Source organism: Sesamum indicum, linkage group LG5 (genome assembly GCF_026168435.1).
Source record: "Sesamum indicum cultivar Baizhima isolate 11 linkage group LG5, ASM2616843v1, whole genome shotgun sequence".
In the NCBI taxonomy this organism is placed as follows: domain Eukaryota; kingdom Viridiplantae; phylum Streptophyta; class Magnoliopsida; order Lamiales; family Pedaliaceae; genus Sesamum; species Sesamum indicum.
This window is the reverse complement of record NC_142661.1, coordinates 11,333,700-11,353,706: the sequence shown is the minus strand read 5'-3', so window position 1 is coordinate 11,353,706 and position 20,007 is coordinate 11,333,700. Positions and strand designations below refer to the sequence as shown.

The following is a 20,007-nucleotide window of genomic DNA, read 5'->3' as shown; positions in this document are numbered from 1 at the left end:
GACGTGCCGGCAAACCTTTAGCACTTGAAACTCTTTTTCATAAATAGGTGGCAGGTGGTATTCTTGTTTGTGCAATAATAATAAAACTCTTATTCGTAATTGGATGACAGTGAGATATATTCGTAATTTTTTTTATATGGAGAAAATACAATTTATGTAAATAGCGTGGAGGGGCAAAATAGTCATTTTGTGATAGATAATCACCCTATTTTCTGCAAATCTTATGAAGGGTGCTAGGTTGCTTGCGCATTCGTCTTTTCTTTTTTTCTCTTTTTTTTTGTTTTGAAGAATAATGAAAGTTGATTTTTCAAATATTAGTTGAGTTTGTATCATGATTCAAAGTATCAACTCATATCGTAGATACGATATCCGTTAACATTATCACCAATAAATGAATTTGAACTATGGTTGATATTGAGTGCAATATGAGATAAGTTATGAATCATAATAGAAAATCCAAAATGTAATTGCAGCTTCACTAGAAGGCAGGTTCTCAAAATTTCCAGATTTGTCCTTTGGCAGTGTTTTCAGTGATATTGTAAATATGCAAATTATATTTTTATAGAAAAAAATTAGTAATTTATCATCTTTATTTTTTAAACTTAAGCATTTTACCTCCCTAGACACGGGATAAATTGTTTCATTTTAAAAAATATAGAAAAATAAATTGCTATTTTTTTTATAAGAAGGTGAATCGCTCGTTTACAATATCAAGAGAATAAATTAGGTTAAGCCCATTTTTATATACTCTATTTGCAACAATAGCCAAAAGTTAGTGGTTGGTAATTATTGATATCAAATGTTTACTTCAAATGGAAAATATTGTTGAAATAAATATTATATTAAAAGGAATTGAACCTCATTTTGGCCTGTCATTTTATTTAGGGAAAATTACACTCTCCTTTCCTAAAATCTGGTCTAATTATATGTAAATTTTCTGTAATTTGAAAAATTACATGTAATATTCTTGGATTTGCTTTCGTCTAACAAATAAGTCTATCTATTAATAAAAAAAATTCACTAAATTTATTGATATTAATAAAAAAATTAGAAAAAATCTATATTTACACTCAATTATTTACTGATTTATTTCAGGTCAAACAAATCCTTTTATGACCAAATTCTCCTCATACGTTTTCACACGTTAATGCATACGAGGAGATATATCTTCGTCGTTATAAAGGTAGTTTAGTTAGAAAAAAATTGTTTAACTTGCAATAGGTCAGTAAAAAGTCAATCGAGGGTAAATATAAATTTTCATTCAGTTTTTTTTTTGTTAATATAAACAAATTTAGTGAATTTTGACTAACAGAAAAACTTATTTGTTGGATAAAAATAAATTTTAGGAGTATTAAGTATAATTTATCAAACTATAAAAAAATTATATATAATTACACAAACCAAAAAAGAGGGAATTATAATTATCGCTTTTATTAATATTATCTCATCAGTTCTTTTAGTTTACTCCCACTTCTCGAATCTAACACATATTTCTCCTCTCAAGAACTACTTATTACCTTATCTTTTTTTAAACATTTTTTAATTCATGCACTTAAAACTTATAATTACAAAAATAACAATTAAAATTTTGAAATATTTTTTTAATTGTGGAGAAACATTTAAATATATCACACATGTACCAGTAAAATATAAAATTTAAGAGTTAATCATACTTAAATCCCCGTTGAAAATTTAAAATTATATTTATCTCCATCTAAAAATTTACTATTTACACTAACCCCCTTTTGGTTAGAATATGGACTAATTGAAGTTAGAAAAAAAAACCATAAATTTTAATTTTATCCTCAATTTAATATTTTCTTTTGATAATTTTGTACTTAAAGAAAAATATAATGCGGTTAACCTCACTATATATATATATATATAACATTTTTATACTCAAAATCATATTTTTTTGAAGTATAAAAATATACATGAAAATATTAAATGAGGGACAAAATTAAAAGTTTATGTGATTTTTTTTATTTATGTCAGTATTTTTCGTTCAAACTCTAATAAAAAGGAGTTAGGTATAAATAAAAATTTTTTAGAAAGTATTTAAGTGTAATTTTAAATTTCTTTGAGAATATAATTTTATATTTTCAAAGAAAATCGAAATGGGATTAACCGAAGTTACAATTGAGAATCTTATGAGGCAGGCTTTCGGTAGAAGCCCATACAAAACTGGGCCAGTGATGGATTAAGTCCACATATATTAATTTGCCCAAACAAAATCCCTCTCCATCTAGGGTTTATTCACTACATACTGCGAGGAGTGAGGACATTGGTTTGATCTCCGCAACTTCTCTATTGCAAAAATGGTAATTCTCTCTCCATCGTACTTTCATTGTGTTTTAGGGTTAGTATTTGCGTGATTGTGTGAATTCTTGAATTTTACTTTTTGTTTCGTCTTTTGGTATATATTAATTGAACGACATTGTTCACAGCCGTCGCATAAGACATTGCGGATAAAGAAGAAGCTGGCGAAGAAGCAGAGGCAGAATCGACCGATTCCTTACTGGATCCGTATGCGCACCGACAATACCATCAGGTATGCTGCTTTTGTTTTTTGGTTATTTTTTTTTTTTGGTTATTTATGTGGACTTGATCATTTTTGTTCAATATGGTATGTTTTTGTTCTTGTAGGTATAACGCAAAGCGCAGGCATTGGCGCCGCACGAAGCTAGGGTTTTAAGGCGCACTTGAGTTTAACATATTGATGCTTTAGAAGATAGACGGAATACAGAGTTACATACAGTAGATGTTGGGTTGTTGCTGTAGAATGTATTGTAAACTCTATGTGAATTGAATTTTGGGTATTGCTTCTCTGACAGATTGCTCTTATATTATGGATTAGTTTGATTTTCAGAATGATGGCTTTGTTGGCTATTTGTCTCTGGCAACGACTGTTTCGTTATGTTCATCCTTTGTGTTTGAGTTATGGTTTTCTGTGACTTTTTTGGATTTATGTTGCAAGTTGTTGGTGATAGTTGTTACGTGGCATTTGGTTCTATTTTACTTGCAGCTCTTCAGTTATTGCTAGTGGATATCAAGATTGCTACTTTTATAAGTAAGATACACTTTGAAACTATTAATGATTTTCTGCCTGTTTTGATATGGCTGTTAAGTTGTAACTTGGAAAAATGAAATTTTATTCTGGGGTGTTTCTTGTTATATGTGGATTTATTGGTAATATTTTATTTTTACTCATTTTCTCCCGATTTTGGAGGCAGCATTGGGTGATTACAATAATGAGGTCCGAATGATAAGAATTTTCGTTTTTTTATAAGATAGGTATGTAATTGTTAAAGTTATATGTATGGGAGCTCATATTAGGTCATTGCTTGGTATAATGGCATATCTCCCTCAGGAAGAATGGGGAAGGTAGTTCTACTTTTATTTGACAATTTCAATGTGAAGGGAAGCAATAATCACTATTTGTTTATACATTGCTGGGCTTTGAGGGTGTTTGATGGAATTGCCAGGTAAATTGCCGGCTTCTTTATGTTCCAACAGCATTTCTCTCTCTGTTGATGCTTTCACTTGAAACTCAGATCTCCGATATGTTGTGACGTCTGTGAATCGTGTTTTTTTTTTTTGTTTAAATGTGTGGATGATTGGGAGAGATGACAAGTGGATTGAGCAGGGAATGACATCATTTTGTTAATGCTGTTCTTAGTGTTATTCATATTGATCAGGTGCTGCAGGTGTATGCTTTAATCAGTTGTATGTTTCAATCTGGTGTATGCTGAGAGAGATGTATGTTTTAATCAGGTGGGAAGCTTTGTGATTCTTGATGAGCTATGTTGTTGAAACATACACCAAGTCAATTTAACAAAAAATAAGACCCAAATTCTCATACAGATGTATTGAGTTTATTATCTCCACCGCCTGATACAAGCTTATAAAGCATGCTTATCAGGCTATGTTAACTTGTTTATACAGGATAATGTCCATTTTGATTAAATCAGCATTATCTTTGTGACATAGTAGTATAGAATTTCGTACCAATTTGTTTACTTTTCACTAGTTTATTGTTTACAATTTGATTGATTATTATAATTTCGTGTTTACTAGCAAATATGGGGCAAGTGATTAATTGTAGATGCACATATTTGTCCCCCTAAAAGACAAAATTACTTGTCAAATAAGCAATGTTCCTGCAGGATTTTTCTTTTTTCTTAGCAATTTTGTAAGCATTTTTTAGGCCTTTTCCTTTTTTTTAATTTGTATTCCCAAAATAAAAATTAAAAACAGAAGATAAATGCCCATATTTTGTCTAACCAAAAACAGATTTCATGATCACACCCGAAGTTCAAGCACAAGTTTGGAAGAAACACAAAGATATTGCAACCCAGCAAACAACCCGATTTACATCCAAATGTAATAAAATTGAAGAACATACTAACAGTTCTATAGAAAAGAGGTGTGAGCATCAGCAAACACTTTTGTTTCTATTTCCAACGGGAAATCCAGCTAATGAAATCCATGTTTTCCAAGCTGTCTTCTACCAAGAAGCTGGCTGTTGCGCCACCTGTAAATGGATAGGGTCTTAACCTATCCAGGTGTCATTGATTGCACCTTAGCAATAACGGTTGGCAGTGACTTGTGGAGGATGTGCATGCAAGTGCCAAACGGCCATCGAGCAGAGACTCTTACCAATTGGAGATCGCAAAACTATTTGTATGGGAACTTCCTTAATGTGTGGAAATACTAACCACCGTTTATGAAGTTATTCCAAGGAGATTTGGGCACGAAGATATAAGGGTGACGATCGTGCGCCCGAGCAGGAAACAAATGTGGGAAGCAGAGTGCTTCATCCTTGGAGATTTACAAACTATTTCTTTGACGAGATCCTTGATGTGTGGGAACACCTTTAAGATGTTACAGAGTTATATGGTTCCAATTGGGTAGGAAACGACAATGATGTTAAGAGTATGTCAATGTAGTGGCGAGACTGTGGTTTCAGAATATTGTGTGGGCATTTCCTCAGTAGTGGATGATCGGATGGCTCTGAAACTCTTGAGTTATGATGTAGAAGTCATAAGCTATGCAACAGTTCAAGAGGCACGTGATTTGAAAGTTGGTTGAGAGAGATGTGAAAAAGGTGTGCTCCTCGGCCATTTCAATATCTACTCTTGGAACAATGAAAATATATTTTTTTTTGGATGAAATGTAAGTTGCATTCATCTATAATATTTATAAGGTACTGCGGGCATACTCAGGGGGGTATAAAAAGTCCACGCCGTGGATTAAAGTGCAATAAAACTGTGTTGGAAAAGTGTCAAAAAGAGCATATACATTGTAGTCTTAATAGGAATAACAAGACCCTCAAGACATTGCTTTTCCTCCAAAAATAATTGGAAAGATTGCATAAAACCCCCCTGTATTATGAAAACTCGGCAAAAAACCCCCGTGTTATTTTTATATGCAAAAAAAACCCCTATAATTATAAATATTTCTGACTTGCCCAATTCCATCTCTGCCATCTGACGGAGTTAATTTTTTGCTTAAGTCCCTGTTATGCCCTTATTACTTATTATCGCACTAAAAAAAAGAAAAGGGTGAATGCTTCATTTTCTTTCTTTAGACGCCGCGAAGAAGTTGGGAGAAGAGGGGAAGACGACGACATACAGGTTAGGGCTTACAATTTTTGGTTAAATCTTTCAAAATTCTCCATTATTTGCACAAGTTTAGTTGTTTTAGCCTTAAGATCGAGCTTTGTGAAGCTATTGATTCAGAAGATGAAGTAAAAATTAGGATATTTGAATTCGGATTTGTGGAATAATTTTGGAATTGATATTTACTAAAGCAGGTATCAGAAATACTTTTTTCATGCTTGCGAATGTAATAATTCGTATTTACATATTCAGAGATTTTGTTTAGGAGATCTTTTGGTAGTTTTGGTTATAAATAGTTACATCAGGTTTAGGGTGAACTTTTGTCTGCCTCTAGTACGTGTTGCGACTATAACCACTTTATTCCTTTGGAGCCATTTTTTGGATGATCAAACCTCCCTCCCTCCACCTCTCTCTCTCTCTCTCTCTTTGTATGTGTGTGTGTACTCTCTCTGTCTCTGTCTCTGTCTCTCTCTCTCTCTCTCTATATATATATATATATATATATATATATATTATATTAAATTTCTTCTTTTTCCTTTTGTTGGGGTGTTTAGTGAGTTAACAATCTACAAATTCTGATATATTACATGACAACCAATTCTGATGTTGCTACCATTTTCTTTCTTTTGAAGATTGTTAATATATATGTCAACCTGGCCCGAGGAGACAAGGATATTGTTAATTGTTAAGATTCCAAAAAAAAGTCAAAGGAACAGGACAATTTGAACACCTGATGTTAGTTATGTTGATAATGGGAACTATAATAAAAAATCATAGAGTTCTATTGGGAACAGTAAAAAATAATCAGAGAATTCTACATGGGTAAATGTATGTGTAGGGTCAGTTTACTATTTGCAATTCGCAGGATTTCCTTGTTGAAATAGGGGAAAGTTGGAGGGTTCAATGGCTTCTAATTTTTGTTGCTCTTGAAATTCATTAACATACAAGTTGTAATTTGGAGTGCCCATGTTGTATATGCAAATTGGTATAATTTCTAACTAATTTTTTTGGAGTGGTTGTAAGAGAATCTAATGAAGACCGTATTATTTGCATGCTCCAGTACCCTTGGATGCTCAAAAGTAATTCTTGGTCGAAATTGAACTGTTGAGATAACACGTTTAGAGGCATAACAGTGCAAAAAAGGTATACTTTCCTACCTTTTTGACCGAATATTTATTGTAAATTTGAAATGCTTTGAACAGTGGATTCTTCCACTGTTGGTCCCCACACCCTAACCCTCAATTGCTTGAAAAGTTGTATTTTATATTTGTTCATTTAATTATGCAAAGGGGTTGTGTCCCCACTTTCTTATTTAATTAACAGTTGTTTGCAAAGGGGTTGTGTCCCCACTTGTATATGTTGGTTGCTGAATTTTTTATTTGTATATTTAATTGCAGAATGGTGTTGGCTGATAATGCTGATTTTGATATATGGCTTGGTGATGTAATTGAATGGGTGCCTATAATTAAATATGTAGGTGGTAGTAGAGTATGGTTTCCAAATGTGGATAAGGAAAGATTATATTATGGGAACTTAATAGAAATGTATGCTAAAGCAGGGGGTAAGGGGCTAAATGTGGTTGTTTATTATTGCCTACATGGACACACTTTAGATAATGGACTTAGGATGTTGAATGAGGATGAGGGTATTAGAGAATTGTTGAGAGATTATAAGGGGTTGAATGTAACTCCTATATATTTTGAAGAAAAACAGGGCCCTCTACTAGCTATTGGTACTCAGGGTAATATCATTTTAACAGAAGAACAAGCACCCTTACTTCCTTTTCATGATAACTTTGAGCTCTTAAACCCAGAAGCTGAAAATTAATGCCCTAGTTCTTGATTAAACCATAAATGCCCCTGAATTTGACTTTGATTCTTCTGAATATACAAATAACACTGCCTCTCTACACAATTCTGAATCTATACACCATCCCGATAATACTTCCCCTTTGTTTGATGATATACAAACTACATAAGTGAAGAGGTTGAGAGGGAACAGGGAGTTAATGGTGGTGAGGGGGAACATGTTGGAGTTGAAGAGGGTGAGGGGGAACAGGTTGGAATTGAAGGGGGTGAGGGGGGGCAGGGAGTTGAAGAGGGGGATGGGAATGGTTCCAGTTCTGGGGATTCAACAGTATCTGAATGTCCTTTTTGGATGTTGGAAGATTTAGAGGGTCCTCTAGATGATGATATATTTGAAAATAGACCACCTGGCCATGTAAGAAAAATATTCAGAACAATAAGAGCATTTGTGAGAGAACAAAAAAAAAATGAAAAGAGCAGTAGAGTAACAGAGGCGGGAGGATGAGAGGAATATGGGGGCAGATGGTTGGATTACTGATGCATCGAAAAGGATGAGTTAGTTTCACTTCGGGGTTCTGATGACGAGGGACAATAGTTACCCAGTGTGGAATGAGAGGACAGACTTGGGGAATGAGGATTTAGTAGTTGGAATGGAGTTTCCAACTAGGGAAAAAGTATAGGGAGGTGTTGAGGGATTGGGCCATTAGAAGGGGTTGGGACTTAAAATTCCAACATAATGAGACAAAAAAAATAACAGCCACTTGAAAGACAAAGGCTTGAAAGCAGACATTGTTTCCCCACTTGGGCTAGTAAAGATAAGTATGAAGTCATGCACTTTATGGAAAATCATATAGTGTACTTGAATGATAGACATTGCAGCTGTGGTATGTTTCAATTGGTGGGATATCCATGTTGTCATGCAATTGCAGCAATCAACTACCATAGACTGAATGTAGAGGACTATGTAGACACATATTTGAAGAAGGAAACATATCTAAAAGTCTACAATCACATGATAAATCCTGTGCTTGGTATGCATGATTTTGAGGTTTCAACATTTGGTAAAGTGGCTCCTCCATTAGTGAAGTCCAAGGTGGGTAGGCCAAAAAAGGTCAGGAGAAGGGATGCAAATGATATTAGAGAAACTGGAAGAGTGTCAAGAAAGGGCTTAACACACATATGTGGTATCTGCCTCAGAACAGGACACAATAAAACAAACTGCACCAACCCCCCTCATCCAAACTCAAGAGAAACACAGGTATTCTAACTTTATATACTAATATAATACATAATTTCATAGTAATTTCTAACAGTTTTTCTGTGTTTTTTCAGCATCCACATGATCCAGCTGATGGAGCAGGAACATCACATGCAACAGAAATATCACAATCAAGTGAAGGGATTAACCTAAATGAGGTATGTTTTAAATATGACTTTACACATAAATTATGATGATTTTAACTTAAAACATATCTTATGCAGATTCCTGCTCCTAATAGTCATAACCAATTTTCAAAGTCCGAGCCACTGTTTCCTTCAGAAGAGGTACTTTCAACAATCTTCAATATGAATTTTGACAATTAGAATTGATTTAAACTTACATATATCTTCTGCAGCTTGCACAGTCACAAACTGAACCACTATTTCCCCTTCATGAGATATGTATTCGTGTAAATAGTACTTTCATTATGCACTAAATATGATGGAAATTCATTTCCTATAGATACCACAAGCAGCTGAGGTGCCAGCATCACAATCAAGGACAAATGAGGTGGATTTGTTACAATTTTCATATCTTGAAAAACAAATGAAAAGTCGTCATTTACTTAACATTCATAAATCAATTATCATATCCTACAGATGCATGGAGTTTTTCAAAGGTTAAGAAGGCCAACTTTTGTACCACCAAGGTCTACACAATTTAGTTCACCATTTGAGGTGAGTAGATTTCTAGAATTTGGACTTTGGTTTCATTCATAATAATAATCCACCTGTAAATTAATCAAAATATTGTTGGTTTAGATGTCCCTAGATACTGAACAAAGACCTGCAACTAGCCAACTACCATCCAATAAGAATGTGCCGGTGTCTAATGCTCCAAGAAGGAGAAAACAACCAGTCCCGATATCCACATCAACAAAATATTGAAGGTTCAAGTACGGGTACCGATTTCCAAAGAGAGTGTTGTCGATCCAGCAAACCAACTTTGACTAATCAGCTGAAAAACCTTTCAGCCTCCTATAGGCCAAGCACTGGGTCAAGCTCATCCAAGGGGCGAGATGCATCTACAAAGAAAGATTGAAATGACCGTAGAATTGTATGCATATCATGCAAGTGTTTTGGTATGAATTTAACTAAATATTTTGGCAGCAGCTTTGCAATGTAAAATGGGTTTTATCTAAGTTGTGGTACAATGAGGTGTATTTTGTTGTGGTACAATGAAGTGTGTTTTGTTGTGGTACTGTAAAGTATTAAGTGTTCTGGCAAAGTTCTAGTAATCTAACATGGTATTGTTTAAGTGTTTTGATGTGCTACAGTGAATGATTATTTAGCTAAGTGTTTTGTTATGCTACAGGAATTTAATTGTTCATATTTTTTGGTTTTTTTGGTACTACTTTGTTCTTCAAGTATATATTTACAGGGAAAATACATCCAAAATGGAATCAACTTCAATTGCGAACATCCAAAATACATCCGTTAAATTACACATATAACTACTTGAATAATATTGCAACAAGCAAAACAACAAGAATTTAAAAAAATGCCTTCATCAATCATTCATTTGCTCAAGTCTCTTGATATTAGATGTCAAATCCATGCATATAGATAGTACTTCATCAAAATCGTCCTCCATTTTCATCTATCTGGACTGGGCTTCTTCTTCGAATTTAGTAGATTGTGTTGATGTTGACTGTGAAAATTTTTCAGAAATACTAATAGGGTCCAACCAACAAAAAAGTTATATTCATTTGTTCTACAATTACAAAATAATTTTCCTTCACTTTCTTTGCTTGGACCTACAACTCTAATTGTGGTATTTTTTTGACAGTAACACTCTGGATTTCTATATTGTAAATCAATTTTTCCATCTTTCGAAGTGGATTTTTGAGAAGCAAAAGACATGCTACAAAAAGAAAAATAAATAAATATCAGAAATAAATATTTTAAAAAAAAAATTATGTTAAATAAAGAATAAAAAAAATACCTCGAGAAAACTAAGCTTACAGCAGCCCAAAAACTGAATTTTGTGTAGTATGTTTGTGGAAGGAAGTTAAGTGTATATGTAGTGGGAGGGGAAGGGTATTTTTGGACCTTAACACTACCATAAAGGTTGAAATATAGTAAAAAAAGGCCCCCATTCTCATTTCCCCCGCGTGTACAGTACCTTCCGTCAGTTTTGGATGGAGAGGGTCTTTTTGCAGGGTTTCAAAATTTATAGGGTCTTTTTTGGCTATTTATTGAACACAGGTAAGTTTCATACAATTTTAGCATAACACAGGGGGATATTATGCAATTTTTCCAAAATAATTTCATTTTGGTGCATCCAAAAGCTGTAAACCGTGCATGCTAAAGCGCTAAGGCGAGGAGTCACGCTTTATTCTGCACAAAGGAGCTAGTTTTCTCTTTCTTGAGCCACTTGACTGCACTGAGGAGGGTGGACATACGTCGACTGATGCCAAGCTATTGCCGGATATGAGACCACACAGTCATTGAAGGGATACTAAAAGAAAAGGTGCTTGGCCGATTCATGGTGTTGATGCACAACGAGCATGATTCTTCCTATTGTAGGAATGCAAGTCGATCGCGTGTAGCGAGTCTACCTCGTAGTCCAAGCCACAAGATGAATGAATACTTCGGCGGAATAAATGCCTTCCAGATTGCTGCTTTCCATGGCTGCCTTATAAGTTTCGGCCTGAAGTACTCATAGGTTTTGGACGTCTCGAGTACCTTGGTGTTAGACCATCCCACCATGTGCTAGATTGCTGCCTTTGATGAGCCAAATGTAGTGACAACTCTGTTACGAATGTCGACAAATTGGTGAAGGAGTGAAGAATTACCCTTTTTTGGTTGCCAATCCCATATTGAATTGCCTCTAAGGTAGACACCGTTGATCCACTGTACCCACAACGTGTCTGTCTTGTGATGAATGTTCCATAAAACTCGAGCAATGAGGGAAACATTCTAAGATTAAATATGTCGGATACCAAGGCCGCCTTCTTCCTTAGGATGGCAGATTTCCTCCCAGGCAATTGGTGCTCTCCTAGAGTTCCATAGAAAGTTTATGCAAAATCGATGAATTTTCTCGACGACCGACGCTAGAAGTGGGAAGTCTTCGAGCCAAAATCACTCCTCACCCTGAATAATTGAATGTATGAGTTCCAGTCGACCCACAAATGAAAGCGACTTAGCTGGTGAGTAGTCGGTGACTGAAAGCAATTGTGCCGCAAGGGAAATGCCAAGGTATCAGACGGGCATCTCTTCTCTAGCAAACTCTGTCCTAGCAAGTATTCCATCAAACTCATTATTTTGTACGCCTGCCGTAAAGATGCATGACTTGGAAGTGTTGACAGTAAGGCCAGAGATGTCCCTAAACTCTTGGAGGCATTGCATCAAGATGTGGATAGATGGAGGGCACCTCGGGAGAAAAGCATGAGATCATCGACAAAGAGAAGGTGGGTGATCTTTATCTTCTCACATTTTGGGTGGAAGTTGAAATTCGAATTAGACGTTTTCCTCTTGATCAATCATTAAAAGTACTCCATACTAAGAAGGAAGAGGCTGGCGACATTGGATCTCCTTGTGTTAGGCCTTTTTCTCCCAGAAAAAAACCATGGAGGGAGCCGTTCAAAGCCACTGTAAAAGAAGGAGCGGAAACACATACCATAATCCATGAAATAAAGAGTGGGGGAAGGCTTTGCGCCAGTCACATTAATAGTACATCAAGGTGAAATCCGCTTCATCGAGTATTGCTGGACCATTTCCTGAGCCAAGAAGATGTTTTTTGTAATGTTATGACCCACAGTAAAGGCTGATTAGCAACAGTTAATGAGGTGCTCCAAGGCGGGGGAAAGCCGGTCTGCAATAACTTTTGTAATAGCTTTGTAGATCACATTGCAACACGAGATCGGCTGGTAGTCCGCAACAGACGTGTAGTGCTCAGATTTGGGCACAAGGGCAATAATAGTGTGGTTGAGCTACTGTAGCATCCGTCCACTCCTGAACAAGTCCAACACAACCTTGCATACTTGGTCTCCCACATTGTTCCATGCTCTCTTGAAGAAACATGATGAATAACCGTCCGGCCAGGTGCCTCGTTTTTGCTGATATAAAAGATGGCTTCCTTGACCTCTAATGGTGTGACTGCTCTACAAAGCTCCAAGGCACGCTTGGGAAAGAGCTTGGGGCCCCATTCAAACACATCATCATCAATCGGGAGGGTTTAGACCTTGGTACTAAGAGTGAGGTGTAGAAAGCAATAAATTCTTGGGCAATGTCCTCGGTGAAAGTGATAATGATACCATCGTCTTTGGTGATTGCCAAGATAGAGTTCCTTGCAGCATTCCTTTTCACCATGTCGTGGAAAAACATAGTGTTCTGGTCCCCTATTTTGAGGAAATGGGTTTTTCCCTTTTGATAGCAAAAATGCCTTCAAGCTTCGGCAAGGAAGACGACCTTCTTCTTAAGGTCCCCCAACGAGTCCCGAGCAACTACATCTCCAGGGTTAGAATCAAGCTGGAGTTCTGCATCTTGCAGTGCGAGATCCGCCTCTTTAGCCCTGATGGAGATATGACTATAGTGTAGTTTAAATATTTCGAGAGCGTTCTTTAGTACCTTCAATTTCCTGCAAAGGCTGAATTGAGGCGTGCCCTCCACATTCACGTTCCATCTCTCTTCAACGATTGCCAAGAATTGCAGGTGATCTACCCACATATTGAAAAATCAAAAGGGTTTAGGCTTGAGGGCAGGAAGATTGAGGATAGAGATAATATTCGGGGAGTGGTCGGAGAGGCATCCTGGTGGACTGAAACGGGCGCCAGAATGCAATCCGGCCTCTAACCATTCATTGTTCAAGAGAACCCGATCAAGCTTGCACCAAATGGGGTTGCTATGTTGTTGGAATACCAAGTGTAGTAACAACCCGTTGTGGAAGCATCATGTAATCCAAGTGCAAGCAACAATCAGCAAAGTCCTTGAGTTCATACCATGTTGGTGCAGCACCAAGTTGCTTTTACTCAGGAGATTTTACATAGTTGAAATCGCTAAGTATGAGTCACTAAATGTTCATTGATTATCCCAGTTCCATTAGTGTCTCCCACATGTTCCTTCTATTCACTACAAAGTAAGGACAATAAGTAAAAGAAATATAAAAGGAAAGTTGCAAGGACTTATTCGTGAGAGGGCAATGAATCAGGTGCGGTGGGATGTCTTCAGGATGAAGATCGATGACATTTGGATTCCAAATAACAAGGATACGTCCATCAGGAATAGTGTCAAAGTTGTTGGTTTGGCACACTCTTGGAATGATCAGTGGATAATTCATGGAATTGTCGATGCTGAAAGCTTTGTCTCCAAAATGCCCAAGAGGCAAAGCTGATTATTCTTGATGAAGTGGGCTACCCCATTGTGTTTGAGAGGTCGGTTGAAACTTCTCACGTCCCAAAATCTAATTTTCATTAGGGTGAAGGAGGGACTCCCCTCCTAGCTTCTGCTTTAGTTTCGGTTCATGTGGATTGATGACGGCTGACATAGTCCCTAGCATAAAATGTTTGGTTGATGTCGGGGAGTTTGGCTCATCGAAGGAACCCGAGGAGTCTGCCAATGAGTGTACTCCTGTACCAATCTGTCTTGGGGGCATGTTTTGCACTACCACATTCATACTCGCTTGTGGCTTTGATGGGTCGATCGTCCCTGTTCATCATTGCCGGCTACTAGAACATCTGACTGCTTCACACCTATTGCTGGGTGTTGGTGCTTCTGATTATTCTTATGTCGATGTTGCACCACAGTCTACTTTGTTGGCTGGGCCCTTTTCGGGGCAACCGGCTTGACGATTGATGCTAGTGTAGTTGTCTGAACAGTGGCCGACGGTTGTACCTTGGCATGTATCCTTTAAGTGACCAAAATAGTTGCATTTCGTGAAAAACTTAGGTGTCAACACGTAGACAACCAGCTGCTTTCTGGTCATACCGTTCAGAAGAGTAACTCCACTTGGACCACAAGTGTCTTGATGCATCGAATTCGACCAAGGATACGGACATACGAAACTCGCTCCATCTTCATTGCCAATGAATCCATGGCAATGGGAGTCTCGAACTCGACCCAATCTTGCCAAGTGTATCCAGATGCTAACATTCAAGTGGAAATGACGGAAGGGTGGCCCAAATAGAAGTAAGGCGGATATCATCCTCCTTGAACTCAAAATAAACAGGCATGTTTTTTAGTAGGAGTGGACGTCCACAGACAAAGTACAGGTCCACCGGCTAATATGTGCTGCCTATCTTGATCACGTGCAAATTTGAAAATGAGCCATCCACTATCATGTTGTTGAAAGTTGGCCCCCCATGATTGAGATAATGTGTGTATCGCTTTGAGTCCTGGGAACTTGCTGGCATTGTAGCCAACAAGGAAGAATCCCAGTTTGGTGTGGACGTCAATCAGGTTGTTTGTCCCACGTTAGAGTGTTTCATCTTCGACCGCAAATTTCGTGAGCCTATTGTCGTCGGTGAGCTTGGGGTTGTTACTAAACAACCCTGCAAAGTAAGTTTTCTTAACACCAGCGACTTCAGTTTTGTCTATGTTGTCTGGCAGTGCCCCCTCTAACCGGGGGTCGGGGATGTTGGAGGTGAGGGTGGTATTTGTGTTGTTCTTAGCAGCAAAGGGGGAGGCCTCTAAATCAAAAACGAAGCCATGAAAGTCTAGCGAACCAACCTTGGTTATGACGGTAGGCTTGGCGGCTTCCTTGACGGAAACAGAGGCATTGGACGGCTGGGTGGCAGGTGGCTGGCTGTCGCTGTCACTTTGCTAGAAACTGGTGCAACAATTGGTTGGCCGGATGGTTTAGTGGGGTGGATAGCAGGTTCAACAGCTTACTTGTTTTTCATTGACTTTGCCATGGCAGGCTTGCTAGGCGGAAGAGGAAGTTTCAGCAGTTGGAGCAGCTCCGGCACCAAAAGAGGAAACAACAGGAAGGGTAGCAGGCTTTTTTAGAGCAATTGCTCCAGCAAGTCAAACAAGGGCTAGAATAGGCTACAGGCTGTCAATGCATAATGCGGAAAGAGCAGTCAGTGCAGCAGCAAGAAAGGTTTTTGCTAGACCAAAAATGGCAAGCTTCACCTACTACCGGACTACTAGAAATGGCTTAAAAAAATGGCACAAACACCACCAATAGCAAAATGAAATGTCCAGCAGGCTTCAGGCCGTGAGGAGGCTTCCGCTAGCAGCAAAAAGCTTCCACCAATAGCAAAGAAACCGCTGTAGTGTAATGTGAGAAGGGAATCTGATAGATAGAACCACAGCGAGCCACCCATCAATGGGAGAGGTTCAAAAGTCGACCAAGCACCCTCAAAATCACAAAAACAATCGGTAAAATTGTAGTGCAACACTAGGAGACTTGATTAACTAGAACCAAACTTACAGAAACTTGAAGAAAAATTGCTATAAAGTGAATCCATAGTGAGGCACTCAGAGAGAAGGGAGAGCATTCTTTCTAGAGAGAGAAACCTCTTAACCCATGCATGCCGACAACGATGCCGACACTAAATGAGCTCTCTTGGGGGCATGTGGAGGACTTCAAGAGCCAACTCTAGGTATGTCAATGTAGTGTTTAGAGTCCCCGAACGGTATGGGAGCCGGACGGGCCGCATAGGGTCAGGACGGTCTACATTGGGCAAGAAAGTGACCGAGAGGTTCCATATGACGCGCAAGGTTGCCCTGCGGGCTGCGGGATATCAGAGGCAACACCTCTCGTGCGAATAGGTGATCGAGGCAAGCAATCCAAAACCTCGTGAACCAACTCCATGCACTATTGAGTTCTAACCATCTACGGGGGTCCGTTAGCAAAGATGAGCATTTGTTGGGTGACACCGCACTGTGGTGAATTGTAATTTCAGGCTGAAAGGCAAGAAGGCATGTCTGGCATGCCTTGTGGTATCAATGCAAGATGTTGGCATGTCGAATGGACCTCAAACTTCTGATGTGGTCTTACTAGAGCGAGGCATAGAAGACGGCCACGATGAAGGCGTCGTTAAGGATGTACCGAGTGAGCATTAGGCTTGAGATAGACGTTGCACGCGCATTTGGAGCGCCTAATGTCGAGGCAGAGCGAGGATACTCCTTGCCATAGAGGGATGCGTTGGCGAGTCCCAAAATTGTGGGCAAGATGCATGACAGTAGACTACTTAACCGACTGCGAGAATGCACAAAGGTATGAACATGGGCATTTTGGATAGGTGAGTGCACGGGCGCAAGTGGATGCATAGAGAGGAGTTTAGATGCGCTAGTAAGATTTGGTGTCCAAAAGACACGACGGATAGTCGGTAAACTTTGAGATGTGTGAAGGCTAGTCGAAGGTTGGGTGTAACCTGAGACGCCGCATGGACGAAGAATCATTCTGCTGCAAGACAAAAGAGTCCGCTTGTGACACTAGGCCCAGACCCGACAAAGACCCAAATAAATTAATTTAGACCTAAATCCTACGTAATTCATTGAACCTCACTTAAGATCCACAGGTCTCAAGACCCATGAGTCTCTAGACTTGACCAGACCCATACCCAATTTTTTTCTCTTTCTTTTTTCTAAATTATTCTTTTTACATATCATACTAATTAATTTAATTTTTTTTAATTTTGATCCATAACTTATCAATAATTTTAAAATTATTGAGACTAATTTACAAATAGCTCCTTTTTTTTGTAAATTTTTTAAATAATATATCATTATTACACCATTTACAAAAGAATCTTATGAAGATATACACGTTAAATAATGTTATGATATCTTAAGATTTTAGATTTATCCACTTGAAGTTAGATCGTTTGATAAATAATAATTCAATTAAATAGAAAAAAATAAATATATTTTTTGGGTACAAATTGAGTACGTAGACCCATGGGTATTAATGGGTAGAGGTTTAATCCATACACAATCTATATTTGTTTAATGGGTCAGGGTCTAATAATATTCATTGGGTTTGAATTTGGGTCTTAAAAGTGATCTGTGGGTCTGACCCTACCTATTGACACCCCTACGCGTCACCTCCTACTTAGATGTGGCCATCAGCCACGCACCACCAAATGAAGCCGTGCAACACTGTTTGGAATAAATACGTTTACACTCCATGACTTATACACTCACCAGAAATATCAATATTATTTACACAAACCACCTTTGCCGTTTAGAAAATTATACATCACCGCTAGAAATGTCCATAACATTACACAAACTACTCCTGCTTTTTGGCTATTAAGGGTGGTTTTTAATTACACAAAAGACAATGGTGGTTTGTGTAAATATACAACATTTTAACAAATGTAAATGTAATTATCCCTAATGTTGTTCTGGAATATTCATCTCGTCGTCCGGTGCTGGGCTATTTTGCGAAAGAACACGCGAGAGCATTGATCTCCCCCTTTAATCCATTGCAATTTGGCCCTTTATTGCAGCATAATCTGCCAAATTTAGCTGCTTTGGCAAACACCAACCTGCAATAGTGTTCAAGATGCAGAAGAAGGGTATTATGTCTGTCAGCACTAAGTAACCGTTGGGCAGTGGTGAGGAACTCCTTAACAAGCTTAACATTTACTGAGAGGTCCCCCTTACTTCTCCTTTGGGATAAAAAAACTTATTTCAGAGCTTTGAGTTTTCGTGTAACTAAGTACATCAGGATACCAACAATGTGGTGCTGCTATATATTCTGCACATTAGAAAAAAACTATAAGGATAGGGCAAGATAGTTATCAAATCTGAACATACCTCCAAAACCCTGTCTATTATCCCCTTTCATGACAAGAGGCGAATGATCAGATGTCCGAGGAGTTAGACAAAAGTAGAAGGAGCTAGGCCATCTTCATTTGTCATTGACAAGTAATTAGTCTAGGCTTTTCATAAGCTCCATGAATCTGTACTGCAATTGTGCCACAAGAACCATTCACCCTGTATGGGTAGCAGAAGGAGCCCGATTTCCATGATGCACTCATTGAAGTCATTACACACCAACCATATGTCTCTAGAAGCGTCACATACCTCACTAAGATCACGAAAAATGTTAAAGTCCCCGCCAACCATCCACAATTCTTCATTACATTGCCTCGCAAGCAAGTGCTTGCTAAAGATCTCTCCGTGCACTAATATCATTAGCACCATAGACCACCGTGTCAGCATAGCTTTCATAGACTTCTCGCACATATATATGGCAATGAATAAATTGAACTCCTACGCACTCAATAGTTACATCAAGTAATTCATCATTCCATGCTACCTATATGCGGTTACCCGAACTAGCAGGATCCATAAACCATTTCCAACGAGGCAAGATAGAGGACTGAATATGTACCGCATTGGTTGCTTGAACTGTCGTCTCTAGCAGACCAATAAACTATAATCTGAACTTCGCCACTAGATCGACAACTGCTAGTTAGTGGTCCCTCCTGTTCAGTTCCCGTACATTCCAAATGGCTGCATTGAACATGGTTCAATATTGGAGGGGCTGCGTCTGTTAGGACCCTGTGGAGTAGTAACTGATTCCTGGTCAAGAAAACTTAGAGCATCATAGGTATTATGTACTATAATAGCCTTACCCATGTCAACATTTTCCTTCAATGGGGGTTAGGTGCGTTCAACACGTGTGCCTCGCTCAACCATGGGTGGGGGATCTACCCTTGGCCGAATGGTTGTCCTCTGCGGGTATGGGGGCTACTCGTGGCTCAGATGCTGTGATCTCCGGTTTGGCTCGTTGCATGCATACAAATATCTGCGGTTTGGTTGTCTTAGTCACATTGCATGACTTCGTTGGATGCCCAAACTCATACACGTGGTACATTTGGGGGGTACCCACTCATAGTCAACATTCACCTTGCATGTCATTTCACTACCATCCTCTTTTGGCGTCATGATTACTAGATATTTCGGAAGTTTAGATTCAATGTCAAGCATCACGCATACACGAGCAAATCCAGTCTAGTGCATGCTCGAGGTGATAGCATCCGGGTATAATGATTTTCCTATCCCACTAGCCACCGTGCTCAATCCATCGTTAGTCCATAGTTCCACTGGTAAATGCCTGAGTTTGATTCACATTTGGATTTGGGTGTGTTTTAATTTTCGCAACATCATACCTAGTTCCCACTTCTGCAGGACAATAGGTTGTCCTTGATAGAGCTGAGGTCCTCCCTCGATCACCTCTTCCATAGCCACAATCATTTTAAATCGAAAGAAGAAAAACTCATTAGACGTAGTTGTGACTTCACACAACATCGGCCATATAGATTCCACAAATTCCTTCAATTGGTAGTAATTAGGTCGTTTGCCCAAAAAATACCCCACAGACGTGGAATTCCATCGGCGAGAACCATCACGAATAATAT

At 38.3% G+C, this 20,007-nt stretch overlaps 1 protein-coding gene across 1 annotated transcript; it reads left to right on the top strand.

Annotated features, from left to right (window-relative positions):
• The first annotated feature begins 2,186 nt into the window (after window positions 1-2,186).
• LOC105162304 (large ribosomal subunit protein eL39) lies at window positions 2,187-2,871 on the top strand. Its single transcript, XM_011080311.3, has 3 exons — window positions 2,187-2,321; window positions 2,448-2,551; window positions 2,647-2,871. The coding sequence occupies exons 1-3, from the start codon at window positions 2,319-2,321 to the stop codon at window positions 2,693-2,695; spliced, it is 156 nt and encodes a 51-aa protein (XP_011078613.1). The 5' UTR covers window positions 2,187-2,318; the 3' UTR covers window positions 2,696-2,871.
• The last annotated feature ends 17,136 nt before the right edge of the window (window positions 2,872-20,007 follow it).